Source organism: Oncorhynchus gorbuscha, linkage group LG11 (genome assembly GCF_021184085.1).
Source record: "Oncorhynchus gorbuscha isolate QuinsamMale2020 ecotype Even-year linkage group LG11, OgorEven_v1.0, whole genome shotgun sequence".
Lineage (NCBI taxonomy): Eukaryota > Metazoa > Chordata > Actinopteri > Salmoniformes > Salmonidae > Oncorhynchus > Oncorhynchus gorbuscha.
This window is the reverse complement of record NC_060183.1, coordinates 48,411,648-48,428,785: the sequence shown is the minus strand read 5'-3', so window position 1 is coordinate 48,428,785 and position 17,138 is coordinate 48,411,648. Positions and strand designations below refer to the sequence as shown.

The window sequence follows — 17,138 nt, the reverse complement described above, 5'->3', positions numbered from 1 at the left end:
CCACATCCATCACAGCGACTCCTTACATTTACCATATGAGACTGAGTCATCCCACCATTTAGAGTAGATTTGGATATTGAAGTGCACAAAAACTGGTCAGTAGGAATTAGTCTATATCCACTGAAACACTATAACTTTACTCCTAGACTCTCTATGCTGATTTATGGGGTTAGATGAAGTTTTGAACATGTAATTTCGTACAAATGTGTATTCTATGTGGTTGGACAGATTTCAAGATTCCCTCGACATTTGCATGTATCACTCACCACCCACCCCCAGACGCTTTAGGTTTTGTGCGAAAAGTGTCTGGTAAAAGTTCACCACATTTCTTTCCAAATCAAGTTTTTAGTAGTGACAGAAATGTTCATCCCCCACTTTCCCATTTGAAGATAGGTTGCGTACCTTGAGAGAGTTAAGTCGTGCCAGGGTTTTCCCAGGGAGAAATAATTGGGAGGGACAAAGAAGGCCAACGCTTATGACCACTTACCTTCTGTCCACCAGGAGAGCAGCTACACTGAACATAGCCGTTAGCCTCAATGGGTCTAAAATGACCCTGACAGACAGTAGTAGTGTGGTAGAGATTAAAGGAGAGGATGAGAAAGGGTGAAGGTAAAGAAATAAATCAATGAGTCCGCTAAGGTCTTTACTGGAGTTGCTATCACCACAGCCAGGGAGAGTTTTAAGTGACCAGAATGAACTCAACTACCAGAGTGTAAAAGCAACACTTACACAGTACACAAATACACATGCTAACCAACATCCTGAATACAAATTTACAGGAATGCTGATGTGCTCTGAAATAGGGAATAGGGGTTGCATGAAGAGAGCTCCTCTGGCTGAGACATGAGTTGACGTCATGCTATCTGTGCTGTCGCGGCCCGCTCTGTAAATCTCTGGATTTGTGTCGGCAGGTCTGGAAATGGATGTTGCCATAACTTAGCCTGTATGATCTCAACCCAGAGCTGTTTAAACTGATACTAAATCACAGGTGATGGCCTCTCCCTATTTCACTGAATGGATTGTTTGTTCAGAGCTTTTGAAGCTGATAAAATCTGTCTTTAGTTCTGGCCTACCGTCTCAGCTTTATACACCAGTGTTTGAGGATATTTTACCGTAGACTCTACAGCCCTATTCCTCAATAGATAACATAGATTGTCATATAATGAGAATGAGTGCCCATAGACATCCATATTAAAAAGAGGATTATTTCCTATAGGAAAGAACAGCTATGAAAGGCAATCAGCCAGAGCAGCTGTTAAATGTTAACCTGTAAAATGTAATATCAAAATGTAGATTGTAGACATAACCAATCATTTTTTTATCATGAGAGGGCCGTAAACAATACCAAGTAATGCTTATACTGCCAGAAAGATTGAATTGCTGAGGTGTAGTCACTTTTGAGGACAGAAGCTCAAGAACACAGTACAAATATGAAAATGTGAAAATCGTATGATTTTTTTCTTTTCCTATTCAGCAAAAGCGGGGGAATAGGGCTTGAAATTATTGAAGTGCTTTCTAGTTATATTTGTTTATACTAATTGCTCAAAGAAAGACATTTGTTTCAGAAGTAATAAAAACACGGTGGGGTTCCAAATTATTGACACAAAATGTTAGTATTTATTCCTAGCACGCAATGATTACATGAATGTCGTCTCTGTTACTGGTAATGGTGAGATCTTAGCATAAATACTTCTAGATAACAAACTGGCTTTATTTACAAACTAGTAACAATGTCTCACCGCATGGCCTTTTTCTCACTCATTTTCCATGATTTGAAAACAAAATCATCTCCGAAATAATGTTATTTTTTAAACAAAGCGATTATTATTATTATTAATTTAGAATTATATAAAAGCCCATTGGATATTTTCACAGATTTATGATTAACCCTGTTGTAACTGCATTCAGAGGTGAAAGAAGGATTGGACCAAAGCGCAGCGTGGTAAGTGTTCATCTTTCTTTTAATGAAACTGAACACTTCAAAAACAAAACAACAAAGTGACAACCGAAACAGTTCTATCTGGTGCAGACACACAAAGACTGAAAATAACCAGCCACAAAACACAAAGGAAAACAGGCTACCTAAATATGGTTCTCAATCAGGGACAACGATAGACAGCTGCCTCTGATTGAGAACCATATCAGGCAAAACACAGAAATAGAAATATAGAAAAACTAACACAGACTGCCCACCCCAGCACACGCCCTGACCATGCTAAATAAAGACAAAACAAAGGAATAAAGGTCAGAACGTGACACCTGTTATTAGCAGGACAATATATCATGGCTGCCGAGTGGCGCACAATGGTTTTGCCTTGCAGTTCTCCAGCTGTATCCACTGAAAGCACGCGAGGTTCAAGGCACAAGGGCAGGGGGCACAGGATGGGCCACAGAGCCGCGCACATAAGACAGACCTAGCCCATCGGGAATGGAGGGGGAGGGAGGGTGGACCCCCACCCCGCCACACTGGTAGTACAGAGCAGCACTTTATGGGGCATTGCACTAATAATGGCACTGACTAGGGAAACATTCCGGCTGTGCTTAGTGCCAGTCTGCACATTCAAACTAAAACAATGTAACTAATAATGGCATCTTTATGCTTTTGTTAATGAAATAATGATAAAAATACTCTTTCAAAATAACAATGTTTATTTAGTTATGGACCCCATGTATGTATTATAATATAATGTATTATGGGCTATTAGCAGGACAATATACCTTTACCAGCACCTATCTGTATTTTGATACTTTTTTGCTCCGGAGTGGAGCCCCCGTCACCACATCGCAATGAAAAATGTGTTGCTACAGATAACCGTGCCTTCAACTATTTTAGCACTGTTTTGCGCTGCTGGTCTTGATAAATCAAATAGATTTTTATTTTCACTGAATCTCTGTTTGAATATTGGTTATACTACAATTATAAAATTAGGGTGTATAAATGTTATGCTCTTAGTGCAACCTTTACTTAACTAGGCACGTCAGTTAAGAACAAATTCTTATTTACAAGGACAGCCTAGTCCTTCCTCCGCGTCACGGAATTGAACCCCGGCCTCCCACATGCCCGCACAACACGGAGATTCTTTAGCTTAATAGCCAAGTACTGTAGCCTACTCCCGGCTGTCACGTTATACAGCGCCATATTTTCTGATCTATCCTAATGGAAACCCAGAGGGTTAGAAACACCATAATTTGAATCAAATTAACGAAGCAAAACTTCTTTAAATCAGTCCCATATACTATGTTCTTACAAAAAAGGTTTTAAATTCTCTAGTACAGCCACTATTGAAGTGGCTGCTGCCAGCACACTGACTCAACTCCAGCCACTTTAATAATGGGAATTGATGGAAATTGATGTAAAATATATCACTAGCCACTTTAAACAATGCTACTTAATATAATGTTTACATACCCTACATCATTCATCTGATATGTATATGTATATACTGTACTCTATATCATCTACTGCATCTTTATGTAATACATGTATCACTAGCCACTTTAAACTATGCCACTTTGTTTACATACCCTGCATTACTAATCTCATATGTATATACTGTACTCGATACCATCTACTGTATCTTGCCTATGCCGCTCTGTACCATCACTCATTCATATCTTTATGTACATATTCTTTATCCTTTTACACTTGTGTGTATAAGGTAGTCGTTTTGGAATTGTTAGGTTAGATTACTCTTTGGTTATTACTGCATTGTCGGAACTAGAAGCACAAGCATTTCGCTACACTCGCATTAACATCTGCTAACCATGTGTATGTGACAAATAAATTGGATTTGATTTGATTTGAAGGCTATCAAATGCTTCTCAAAGATGCCCTCTGGTGGTGAAACTAGCACTAACTAGCATTAATGTTACCAGTAGTTGGCACTTAAATAATGTGCCATAGAATTCTGCGGCACCATGCAAGCTGCGCCGCAGTACGATGCAACTTTTAAAGGACAAACCACTGTAGTACATCCTCCCAGCGAATAGCAGAAATGTTGGTTGTGTTTCAGATTATGTTGTGCCCATTAGAAATGAATCGTAAATAATGTATTGTGTAATTTTGTAGTCACTTTTATTGTAAATAAGAATATAATATGTTTCTAAACGCTGCTACATTACTGTGAATGCTACAATGATTATGGATAATCCTCAATGAATCGTGAATAAGGATGAGTGAGAAGAGGGTCAAAGATCATACCCCCAAGACATGCTAACATCTCACCATCTCTCGCCATTCAAATGGTTGATGACTCGATATAATTTTAGCTTTAAGCACAAAGGGATTTCATCCCTCTGTGACCAAGAGAAAGTGGTCTTGTTTCAATTTGACAAAATTATTTGGTAGTTCTTAATGTTGTGAGCTCTAAATCCATCTGAGAACATTACAGCGAGATGAAACCACTTTATCTGTAATCGCTAGGCTCCTTTTCATATGCAGTATTGCAAGCGGAACTGCAAGGTTCACAGCCAGAGGAAATCCATCATTTGTCTGGCTATGCCAGAAAATGTGACGTGTCGCTCCCTATGTAAATGAGGTGTCAGATTTCACATACTGCATCTCAGCTGAAAGCGGAGAGCGGCATGAGATGAGGGACAACCAGAGCTTTCACGGAGTTCATTTACAGAGTTCGATTGATGTTGCGCCGTTCACAGAGAGCTCTGTAGACAAAAATGTTGTCCGGAACCGGTTCAGAACTGCTCAAAGTCCTCTAAATAAGGGACTTAACCAGCTAATATCGAAGGGGACTCCATTCTCATTTAGGTTCCTGTGCTGCATAATCAAATCCCTCTTGCTGGAGTGGATAAATGGATATCCCTCGCTCATTTGCTGTTAAATGAGAACTAATACAGGAAAAGCTCAGTGTTCTTGAGATGCATCTAGCTTATTATGCAGACAGAATCTGGCTGCCTTTGAAGTCCTTTGTTTATGTTGTAGAAACTGCAGGTCCAAGTAAAATGATACTGCTGGCCACAGGCAAAGTGGGTACATGAAATTAGAACAAGAGAGAAGACATTTGTAGTTATTTGATCTTTTCATGGTAACGGGCAGTGAGAAAGGTTGGTTGTGCCCATAAGTCTGAACCAAGCGGAGCCCTAGGCCTGTGGGTGGCATTCTGCCCACCTTGCTAGGAGGCAGTGGATTTGGATGGCGGTCTGAGACCGTCTCTGCTTCTCAGCCTCATTAAAACAATAGTACAGAGAATATTGCCCTACACCACCCACACGCCCCGTCGCAGTCGAACTGGAACAGGCTCTTTCTTTCCTTCTTTATTTATCTCTCTCTCTCACTCGTTCCCTCTCTCGCTCTTTCTCTGTACTCTCTTTTTCGCTCTTCCTATCCCCCTTCGCTCTACTCCCCCTTCTCTCTTTCCTATCTCTTTCCTCCCACACAATGAGGAGAGAAAGCAGGCTGCTCCAGCAGGAACTGGGAAATACCCACATCCTCTGAGCCCTCAAGCTGCCAAAATACAGAACAACACAAAACGAAAGTTGATGCATGGCTCTGTTGGCTCAGAAAGTGTAGCCTACATCTTGCAGATCTTGCACAAAGCAAAAGCCCCAGAGCCACTCTGCTGAGGAGAGCTAGGGAGAGACAGATGGGGCTCCCTGGCATTTAGAGGGGAGAGTGAAGGAGCAACCAGTCAATGCCAATGACGTTAATTACCATATAGAGGTGGTGCAGAGTACACCTTATATTTCTGTGGGGAAATCAGCTTGCCATTCTAATCCTTAGGGGTTGTTAGAGAGAAAAGGGTAGCAAGATAAAAATAGATCTTACAACATACAGAGCAAAAAACCTGACACAGCCCAGACTGGGATTGCAGAGGAAGGGAGAGCGGGATGGATGGTGATCGAGGGAAGGAGGGAAAGCGAGAGTAGGAAGTAGAGAGAGGGAGTTGAATTATAGCCCACTCGAGGAATCAATAACTTCACAAATCTGAGCTCCAGTTAGCTGCTGCAGGCCTTTCCCTGGCTGCTCCAGAGCAGAGAGGCTGACAGATGTGAGGACCACAGGCAGCCCATTTATGAAGCTCCTGCTCCCACACAACCTAGGAGCAGGAGGGGAGAGGAGAGGAGGTTCAAATCCCAGGAAAGCAGGACTGACAAAGAGGAGAGGGGGTTCAAACCCCAGGCAAACAGGACTGACTAAGAGGAGAGGGGCTTCAAACCCCAGGCAAACAGGACTGACTAAGAGGAGAGTGGGTTCAAACCCCAGGCAAGCAGGACTGACTAAGAGGAGAGGGGCTTCAAACCCCCAGGCAAACAGGACCGACTAAGAGGAGAGGGGGTTCAAACCCCAGGCAAACAGGACTGACTAAGAGGAGAGGGGCTTCAAACCCCAGGCAAGCAGGACTGACTAAGAGGAGAGGAGGTTCAAACCCCCGGGCAAACAGGACTGACTAAGAGGAGAGGGGGTTCAAACCCACAGGCAAACAGGACTGACTAAGAGGAGAGGAGGTTCAAACCCCCAGGCAAACAGGACTGTGACTAAGAGGAGAGGGGGTTCAAACCCACAGGCAAACAGGACTGACTAAGAGGAGAGGGGGTTCAAACCCCAGGCAAACAGGACTGACTAAGAGGAGAGGGGCTTCAAACCCCCAGGCAAACAGGACTGTGACTAAGAGGAGAGGGGGTTCAAACCCCCAGGCAAACAGGACTGACTAAGAGGAGAGGGGCTTCAAACCCCAGGCAAACAGAACTGACTAAGAGGAGGGGGGGTTCAAACCCCAGGCAAACAGGACTGACTAAGAGGAGATGGGGTTCAAACCCCAGGCAAACAGGACTGACTAAGAGGAGATGGGGTTCAAACCCCAGGCAAACAAGACTGTGACTAAGAGGAGAGGGGGTTCAAACCCCAGGCATACAGGACTGACTAAGAGGAGAGGGGGTTCAAACCCCAGGCAAACAGGACTGACTAAGAGGAGATGGGGTTCAAACCCCAGGCAAACAGGACTGTGACTAAGAGGAGAGGGGGTTCAAACCCCCAGGCAAACAGGACTGACTAAGAGGAGAGGGGGTTCAAACCCCAGGCAAACAGGACTGACTAAGAGGAGATGGGGTTCAAACCCCAGGCAAACAGGACTGTGACTAAGAGGAGAGGGGGTTCAAACCCCCAGGCAAACAGGACTGACTAAGAGGAGAGGGGGTTCAAACCCCAGGCAAACAGGACTGTGACTAAGAGGAGAGGGGGTTCAAACCCCAGGCAAACAGGACTGACTAAGAGGAGATGGGGTTCAAACCCCAGGCAAACAGGACTGTGACTAAGAGGAGAGGGGGTTCAAACCCCAGGCAAACAGGACTGACTAAGAGGAGATGGGGTTCAAACCCCAGGCAAACAGGACTGTGACTAAGAGGAGAGGGGGTTCAAACCCCAGGCAAACAGGACTGACTAAGAGGAGATGGGGTTCAAACCCCAGGCAAACAGGACTGTGACTAAGAGGAGAGGGGGTTCAAACCCCAGGCAAACAGGACTGTGACTAAGAGGAGAGGGGGTTCAAACCCCAGACAAACAGGACTGTGACTAAGAGGAGAGGGGGTTCAAGCAAACAGGACTGACTAAAAAGAGAGAAGGGCTAATGTATACATTTACATTACATTTACATTTAAGTCATTTGGCAGACGCTCTTATCCAGAGCTGACTTACAAATTGGTGCATTCACCTTATGACATCCAGTGGGACAGTCACTTAACAATAGTGCATCTAAAACTTAGGGGTGGGGTGAGAGGCATTACTAATCTCATATGATTACTTAACCTATCCTAGGTATTCCTTAAAGAGGTGGGGTTTCAGGTGTCTCCGGAAGGTGGTGATTGACTCCGGTCCTGGCGTCGTGAGGGAGTTTGTTCCACCATTGGGGGCCAGGGCAGCATCTGAACAGTTTTGACTGGGCTGAGCGGGAGCTGTAAATGCTTCCTCAAGGGAGGCGAGCAGGCCAGAGGTGGATGAACTGCCCTTGTTTGGGTGTAGGGCCTGAAATCAGAGCCTGGAGACTGAGGTGCCGTTCCCCTCACAGCTCCGTAGGCAAGCACCATGGTCTTGTAGCGGATGCGACTTCAACTGGAAGCCAGTGGAGAGATCGGAGGAGCGGGGTGACGTGAGCAGAAATGTTGGAAGGTTGAACACCAGACGGGCTGCGGCGTTCTGGATGAGTTGAAGGGGTTTAATGGCACAGGCAGGGAGCCCAGCCAACAGCGAGTTGCAGTAATCCAGACGGGAGATGACAAGTGCCTGGATTAGGACCTGCGCCGCTTCCTGTGTGAGGCAGGGTCGTACTCTGAGGATGTTGTAGAGCATGAACCTGCAGGAACATGCCACCGCCTTGATGTTAGTTGAGAACGACAGGGTGTTGTCCAGGATCACGCCAAAGGTTCTTGGCGCTCTGGGAGGAGGACAAATGGAGTTGTTTCAATTTGACAAAATGGATTTGGCAGTCCTTCCCCGGGAGGAAGAGCAAATCCGTCTTGCCGAGGTTCAGCTTGAGGTGGTGATCCGTCATCCAACTGATATGTCTGCCAGACATGCAGAGATATTGCCACCTGGTCATCAGAAGGGGGAAAGGAGAAGATTAATTGTGTTTGTCTGCATAGCAATGATAAGAGAGACCATGTGAGGTTATGACAGAGCCAAGTGACTTGGTGTATAGCGAGAATAGGAGAGGGCCAAGAACAGAGCCCTGGGGACACCAGTGGTGAGAGCGCGTGGTGAGGAGACAGATTCTCGCCACGCCACCTGGTAGGAGCGACCTGTCAGGTAGGACGCAATCCAAGCGTGGGCCGCGACGGAGATGCCCAACTCGGAGAGGGTGGAGAGGAGGATCTGATGGTTCACAGTATCGAAGGCAGCCGATAGATCTAGAAGGATGAGAGCAGAGGAGAGAGAGTTAGCTTTAGCAGTGCGGCATAATCGCCTCCGTGATAAGATGGAGAGCAGTCTCAGTTGAATGACTAGTCTTGAAACCTGACTGATTTGGATCAAGAAGGTCATTCAGAGAGAGATAGCGGGAGAGCTGGCCAAGGACCTTTGTTTACGTTCAAGAAACTTGGAGAGAAAAGAAAGAAGGGATACTGGTCTGTAATTGTTGACATCGGAGGGATCGAGTTGTAGGTTTTTTGGGGTGCAACTCTTTCTGAAGACGGAAGGGACGTGAGCCAACGGTCAGGGATGAGTTGATGAGCGAGGTGAGGTAAGGGAGAAGGTCTCCGGAAATGGTCTGGAGAAGAGAGGAGGGATAGATCTGAACCAAGCGGAGCCCAAGTAGGTCAAGCGGGCAGGTTGTTGGGCGGCCGGCCGTCATTAAAACAATAGCGAGATTTCATCTGGAGAGAGAGGGTCGAAAGAGGTCAGAACAGGGTAGGGCAGTGTATCAGAACCAGCGGTGTCGTTTGACTTAGCAAACGAGGATCGGATGTCTACTCGACCTTCTTTTCAAAATGGTTGACTCATCTGCAGAGAGGAGGAGGGGGGAGGGCGGAGGATTCAGGAGGGAGGAGAAGGTGGCAAAGAGCTTCCTAGGGTTAGAGGCAGATGCTTGGAATTTAGCGTGGTAGAAAGTGGCTTTAGCAGCAGAGACAGAGGAGGAAAATGTAGAGAGGCTCTGGGTGAAAGGATGCCAGGTCCGCAGGGAGGCGATTTTCCTCCATTTCAAAAGCTGCCCGGAGCCCTGTTCTGTGAGCTCGCAATGAGTCATCGAGCCACGGAGCGGGAGGGAGGACCGAGCCGGCCTGGAGGATAGGGGACATAGAGAGTCAAGGGATGCAGAGAGGGAGGAGAGGAGGGTTGAGGAGGCAGAATCAGGAGATAGGTGGGAGAAGGTTTGATCCTTAGGAGGGAAGAGATGATAGGATGGAAGAGGAGAGAGTAGCGGGGAGAGAGAGCGAAGGTTGGGACGGCGCAGATACCATCCAGAGGAGGGGCAGTGTGGGAGGTGTTGGATGAGAGCGAGAGGGAAAGGATACAAGGCAGTGGTCGGAGACTTGGAGGGAGTTGCAGTGAGGTTAGTGGAAGAACAGCATCTAGTAAAGATGAGGTCGCAGCGTATTGCCTGCCTTGTGAGTAGGGGGGGAAGGTGAGAGGGTGAGGTCAAAAGAGGAGAGGATTGGAAAGAAGGAGGCAGAGAGGAAAGAGTCAAAGGTAGACGTGGGGAGGTTAAAGTCGCCCAGAACTGTGAGAGGTGAGCCGTCCTCAGGAAAGGAGCTTATCAAGGCATCAAGCTCATTGATGAACTCTCCGAGGGAACCTGGAGGGCGATAAATGATAAGGATGTTAAGCTTGAAAGGGCTAGTAACTGTGACAGCATGGAATTCAAAGGAGGCGATAGACAGATGGGTAAGGGAGAACAGAGAGAATGACCACTTGGGAGAGATGAGGATCCCCCAGTGCCACCAGGACGCTGACCAGATGCTCTCGGGGTGTGCAAACACGTGGGCGGACGAAGAGAGAGCAGTAGGAGTAGCAGTGTTGTCTGTGGTGATCCATGTTTCCGTCAGTGCCAAACGAGGGACTGGAGGGAGGCATAGGCTGAGATGAACTCTGCCTTGTTGACCGCAGATTGGCAGTTCCAGAGGCTACCGGAGACCTGGAACTCCACGTGGGTCGTGCGCGCTGGGACCACCAGGCAAACAGGGTGGCCGCGGAGACGCGGTGAGGAGCGTTTGCATGGTCTGTGCAGAGAGGAGAGAACAGGGATAAACAGACACATAGTTGACAGGCTACAGAAGAGGCTACGCTAATGCAAAGGAGATTGGAATGACAAGTGGACTACACGTCTCGAATGTTCAGAAAGTTAAGCTACAGCAAGAATCTTATTGGCTAAAATGATTAAAATGATACAGTACTGCTGAAGTAGGCCAGCTGGCAGTGGGTGCAAACACTACACTAATCAAGTCATTCCGTTGAGTGTAATAGTTTCTGCAGTGTTGCTATTCGGGGGCTAGCAGGCTAGCTAGCAGTGTTGTTTACGTTACGTTGCGTTAAAAGAACGACAATAGATGGCTAGCGAACCTAGAAAATCGCTCTAGACTACACAATTATCTTTGATACAAAGACCAGGCTATGTAGCTAGCTAAGTAGCTAGCTACGATCAAACAAATCAAACCGTTGTACTGTAATGAAATGAAGTGAAAATGTGAAACAACCTGTGAATGCGACCGGGTAGTTGAGTTCTATACAGAAGACGTTGGCTAAGCGTTGGCTAGCTGTTGGCTAACTAGCAGAGTCACCTACAGGACGACAAATAGCTGGCTAGCTAACCTCAGGTAAATTAAGATAATCACTCTAAGACTACACACTCTAAACCTAAACAACACAATTATCTTGGATACGATGATACGATGATACGAAGACAGCAAAGACAGCTATGTAGGTAGCTAACACTAAACTAATCAAGTCGTTCAGTTGAGTGTAAAACCCTCAGTGCAGCTAATCAGTGGACGTTAGCTAGCTGGCTAGTGAAGACTACGTTAGGAACGGCAAAATACGATAATTACGCAATTATCTTTGATACAAAACAGGCTATGTAGCTAGCTGAGAAGAAATTGCTAAGATAAGACAAATCAAACCGTTGTGATATAATGAAATATAATGAAAAAGTTATACTACCCGTTGGAGCGACGTGCAGATGCGACCACTCGCTCCAACCGGAACCGGAACACCACTCAAGTATACACGTCTGGAGTGTAACCTAGTACATCCTCCCAGCGAACTACAGAAATGCTGTGTGTGTATGTAAATCTCTCTCCATTCCCACATTGTCATTGTCAATTGTTTTAAAGACTTCCTCCCCCTGACTTCCTCCTACTGTAATGTCCTACTGGAGGCTAGAGAAAGGAGCTCAACCCTCTCCCCAAATCCATAACATATTCTTCCATGGCACATCTAGAGTCCTGCACTCCAGTGCCACCTCCGCACGGTACAGCTGCCTCGGAGCTTTCAAATGAATTTTTAATCAGACTATGGCAGGGAGCAGGTTTTTGTTTAGTGCTTCTATTCTGCCTAGTCTCAGAGCTAGTGAGGGATGTGATTATTCACCATGACAGTGTCAAAGGCCCAGTAGCACCACACTTGGAACTCTCCATATACTTGGAACTCTCCATACACTTGGAACTCTCCATACACTTGGAACTCCCCATACACTTGTAACTCTCCATACACTTGGAACTCTCCATACACTTGGAACTCTCCATACACTTGGAACTCTCCATACACTTGGAACTCCCCATACACTTGGAACTCTCCATATACTTGGAACTCTCCATACACTTGGAACTCCCCATACACTTGGAACTCTCCATACACTTGGAACTCTCCATACACTTGGAACTCCCCATACACTTGGAACTCTCCATACACTTGGAACTCCCCATACACTTGGAACTCTCCATATACTTGGAACTCTCCATACACTTGGAACTCTCCATACACTTGGAACTCCCCATACACTTGGAACTCTCCATACACTTGGAACTCCCCATACACTTGGAACTCCCCATACACTTGTAACTCTCCATACACTTGGAACTCTCCATACACTTGGAACTCTCCATACACTTGGAACTCTCCATACACTTGGAACTCCCCATACACTTGGAACTCTCCATACACTTGGAACTCTCCATACACTTGGAACTCCCCATACACTTGGAACTCTCCATACACTTGGAACTCTCCATACACTTGGAACTCCCCATACACTTGGAACTCTCCATACACTTGGAACTCCCCATACACTTGGAACTCTCCATATACTTGGAACTCTCCATACACTTGGAACTCTCCATACACTTGGAACTCCCCATACACTTGGAACTCTCCATACACTTGGAACTCCCCATACACTTGGAACTCCCCATACACTTGGAACTCTCCATACACTTGGAACTCTGGAACTCTCCATACACTTGGAACTCTCCATACACTTGGAACTCCCCATACACTTGGAACTCTCCATATACTTGGAACTCTCCATACACTTGGAACTCTCCATACACTTGGAACTCTCCATACACTTGGAACTCCCCATACACTTGGAACTCTCCATACACTTGGAACTCCCCATATACTTGTAACTCTCCATACACTTGGAACTCTCCATACACTTGGAACTCCCCATACACTTGGAACTCTCCATACACTTGGAACTCTCCATATACTTGTAACTCTCCATACACTTGGAACTCTCCATACACTTGGAACTCCCCATACACTTGGAACTCTCCATACACTTAGAACTCCCCATACACTTGGAACTCTCCATACACTTTTATTTTTTATTTCACTAGTCCAGTCATTTGAAGATTGGTATGATCATTAAATGCCATATTCTTAATTTGCCATCACCACAGATCCCATCCTCTTTTAAAACAGATTGCTCTTCTACTATATGCAGAGATAGAGTTGAGTAAATCATGTTCTCGGTAGTGCCAGTTTGATGCCTCTTTGCCCTCTGACAGCTCTGTTGAAAAGGGACATTATAGCCAATGTCAGCCGTGCCCTGTGGAAAGTGACATTTTTGTCATTTTTTGGGCTGTTCTGAAGGAAGAAGGGAGGGAGAGAGAGAAACACACACGAATATATGACATTCACCAAAAACACTTCTCAAAACAATTCTCCCAGTTCCCTTATAATCTGTTTTTACTGCCTGGTTGCAGTGGGACCTCTGATCCCATGTCAAGTTAAACAACATCCATAGTCCCCCATAACAGGGCTCTCTGTACATCGATAAAGACAGGATCATTAAGTTAAGATAATTTGTTTTTGCACGCTAGAGGATACCTAACGGCCAATATAGGATGCTTGGTCTCAGCTTTGTAATCATGTATACTAAATGGCTATTCTGTGCTCTAGAGTCTGAGAACCAAAACAACTTGCAAACAATATTGGCTTTTCAATTCTATTCTCTGTGTAGTTTCTAACAGTCTCTGGTCTTTCCTTTCACAGTCTTAAAACCACACTGAAGAAGAAACTGACCAACGATGTGGTCAACCTGTCTGGCATCCCTCTGTCTGGCCGAGACATCCACCGGGTGGCCTTCTACCTCCGAAGTAACTGCGACTCTGTGTCGGCCGTGGACCTCAGCTTCACCGAGCTGCAGGATGAGAGCCTGCGTCTACTGCTGCCCTACCTGGGCTCCATGCCCAAACTCACCACCCTGGCCATCAACGGCAACCGTCTGACGGTGGGCGTGCTGAAGGACCTGACGGAGATGGTGAAGAACCCCCTGCAGTTCCCCAGCCTGGCCTGGGTGGACCTGGGCAACAATGTGGACATCTTCACCGTGCCACAGCCTCTCCTAGTGGCCCTGCGCAGACGCTTCGGCCTCCGGAGTAGCCTGCCCACAATCTATGAGTACAGTGAGGTGCAGGCCTATAGTAGTTATACCTTGGAGACCTCTATTGAAGAACACAGCCTGTATGAAGAGGAGGAGGGGGGAAAGAGGGAGGAGGAGGAAGGAGAAGAGGATGAGGATAAGCTGGAGCTGGAGGCGTGGGGTGTTGGGGAGACGCTTGGGGGGAAGGTTGTATCCACGAATGTGGCTCTGCACTACTGTGAGAGGTGAATGGTCAGAGGCTGCATTGTGTATTGACAAATCTTTGTACCCTACTGTACCCTCACCTTGCCCTGAGTGCTGCCTCCTGTGTCAGCATGCGTCATCATGACAGGAGAAGCCTGGGGTCACCAATTTCATAAAACACCCACTAGGAGAAAACACTGTGTTGTGTTGTCTCTTTGTATGTTCCGATTGCAGAGAGCTAAAGACAGTTTCAGGAAAATGTACAGTTCTTTTGTTGGTACAGACGTTGTTATCCTAGGAACTGCAGTGACGTTGTTACTGTGTCGTCCTCCGAATGTCATTATTTATGAGCAAAGGAATCTTAAACAACAGGAACAAGACAGATTAGATTTCACCTGACTGTTTTGGCTTTCTAATGTTTTGGCTTATCTTATGTATTTGAGGTACTTTCATGTAGCACATGCAGACTGGATCACACAGTGGGAGGGTTTGTTTGCATAAATATGCTGCTGTGTTTTATTGCACAACACACAACATTGACTAAACGCTGATTTCAGAACAGATGGTTTTAATTCACCAGAATCCCATTCATGAAAGAAGAGTTTTTATTTTCCAAGTAGAGCAGCCCCGATGAGGCTGTGAACCTCTGAGTGAGCCTCAGCCGGCGAGTTCTGGGTCGGGTTGCCCTGGGCTGGGAGCTGGGGAGAGGACACACAGTCTGTCTGTCTGGGAGGGTTTGGGCAGCTGATGAACTGATTGCCTCCTCTGTCAGGACGTGTTAGTGGTGACCAGAGACAGATGCTGAGGAGATTAACCATTTTTCTCAAAGCAAAACGGAATGATCTCTCGAGTGCATCGTCCACCGTTGGTTATATGGAAGATTATATTTATGAATCGTACCATAAATAAATAAGATGTGCCCTACTTGTTCAAATGAAAGGCAAACATGTTGAGATGATGAATGAATTCGTTTTTTCTTTCCTCTGTACTGATGTTTGCACACATAAATGGACAGAATTGTGAATATGAGGATCAGAAGAAGCATGTTACAGGTGTCCATCACCTGTTCTCTTTAGATGTTCTGTTCAGTGTTTATTTTGAGCATTATTTTGTATCTTTTTTTTTTTAACTGACATGACTGTTTACTGCAGCTCAACAATAGTCTGCAGAGATAAAGTTTTAAATAAATGATTTATAGTGTGTTTGTGCACTCGTGTGGTTGTCTATGTCTGTCTGTGTGCACAGCTGTGTGGGTGTGGATGTATGTGTTTGTGAGTGCTCTGGACATACCTGGTGTCCTCTAGAAACGGTTGTTTAACTCGTTCGCACTTTAAATACATGTACAAGTCAATGCCTGTTTAGACTGGCTCTAACCAGTCACAACTCTCTAAATGAATGTCCCCTAGAATGGATTGATCTTCATCCAAACCGCTAGAGTCACTATGGCTTCCAACATACTGCATTTGTCTCTGCTTCCCACCTCCGTCTACTCTACAGTAACATATTATAGAATACATGTTATGACTGTCCTTGCTTACTGTAACAAAATAAATACATGTCACAGTTCCATGCATGTGGTCATTGTTGTTGGTTGTTGTTGAACTGTATAAACTGACGTCATCTCCCACCAGGCAAGAACATAGACCAAGAAGTTGAACACTCATATTCTGTGCATAGGGCAGTGGCGACCTCTTTTTTTAAATCGGGGGGGCTTGCCTGTTTTCCATGTTATTTTGGCATTAATTCATGTCACATATCAGTTTGCAAAAAATGTCATTTTTGGGGGGGGGGGTCATTGAGTTAATAAAGCCACATGCAAACAGGCAGCTCCAAATGCAGGTGTTTCAGCCTAGCTCAGTGCTTTCTGTTGTGGTGGGGCTGGCCAGCAGAAAATAGGAGCATTGCACTATGATTGGCTCAACATTGCACCGTGATTAGCTCAGTGTTCTGTCACTCATGGGGACACTACATTACCCCCCTCCCCTTTAGTAAGAGTAGACATAAAGAATGTGAGCCCTTTGGGTGCTGCCATAGAGTTACATTAGAAAGTGCCCTTCCGAGAAGGCTCAAGGTCGTGGGCCACAAATAAAATCACGTTTTATTTGTGGCCAATGACCTTGAGCCTTCATGGAAGGGCACTTCAAAATCATCGACAGTAGCTTTCATTGGGCTGAACATCATACTTTCAAAATCTTAGCTAGCCGTCATCATCATAAACCAAGTAGACAATCTCCTGGCAAATCCTTTTTAATCCTTGTCATGTGAAGATAAATAATGAAGATAAATTATAGATAAAACATATCAACCATTTGACATAAACAACAAGTTGGATATCGCAAATTCAACAATGAGTTGTTTGGAAGGAATCGGTGATAGTGGCTCACCGCAAGCATTGCAACTGGGAGGCCAGACTGTTGTTTGGAAGGAATCGGTGATAGTGGCTCACCGCAAGCATTGCAACTGGGAGGCCAGACTGTTGTTTGGAAGGAATCGGTGATAGTGGCTCACCGCAAGCATTGCAACTGGGAGGCCAGACTGTTGTTTGGAAGGAATCGGTGATAGTGGCTCACCGCAAGCATTGCAACTGGGAGGCCAGACTGTTGTTTGGAAGGAATCGGTGATAGT

General features: G+C 45.7%; 1 protein-coding gene across 1 annotated transcript in view; it reads left to right on the top strand.

Annotated features, from left to right (window-relative positions):
• Positions 1-15,715, top strand: part of lrrc75bb (leucine rich repeat containing 75Bb) — a 64,072-nt gene extending 48,357 nt beyond the window's left edge. The window contains exon 4 of the mRNA XM_046368170.1: positions 13,940-15,715. Coding sequence (XP_046224126.1) covers positions 13,940-14,558 — 619 coding nt within the window. The 3' untranslated portion in view covers positions 14,559-15,715. The remainder of the gene's footprint in view (positions 1-13,939) is intronic.
• The last annotated feature ends 1,423 nt before the right edge of the window (positions 15,716-17,138 follow it).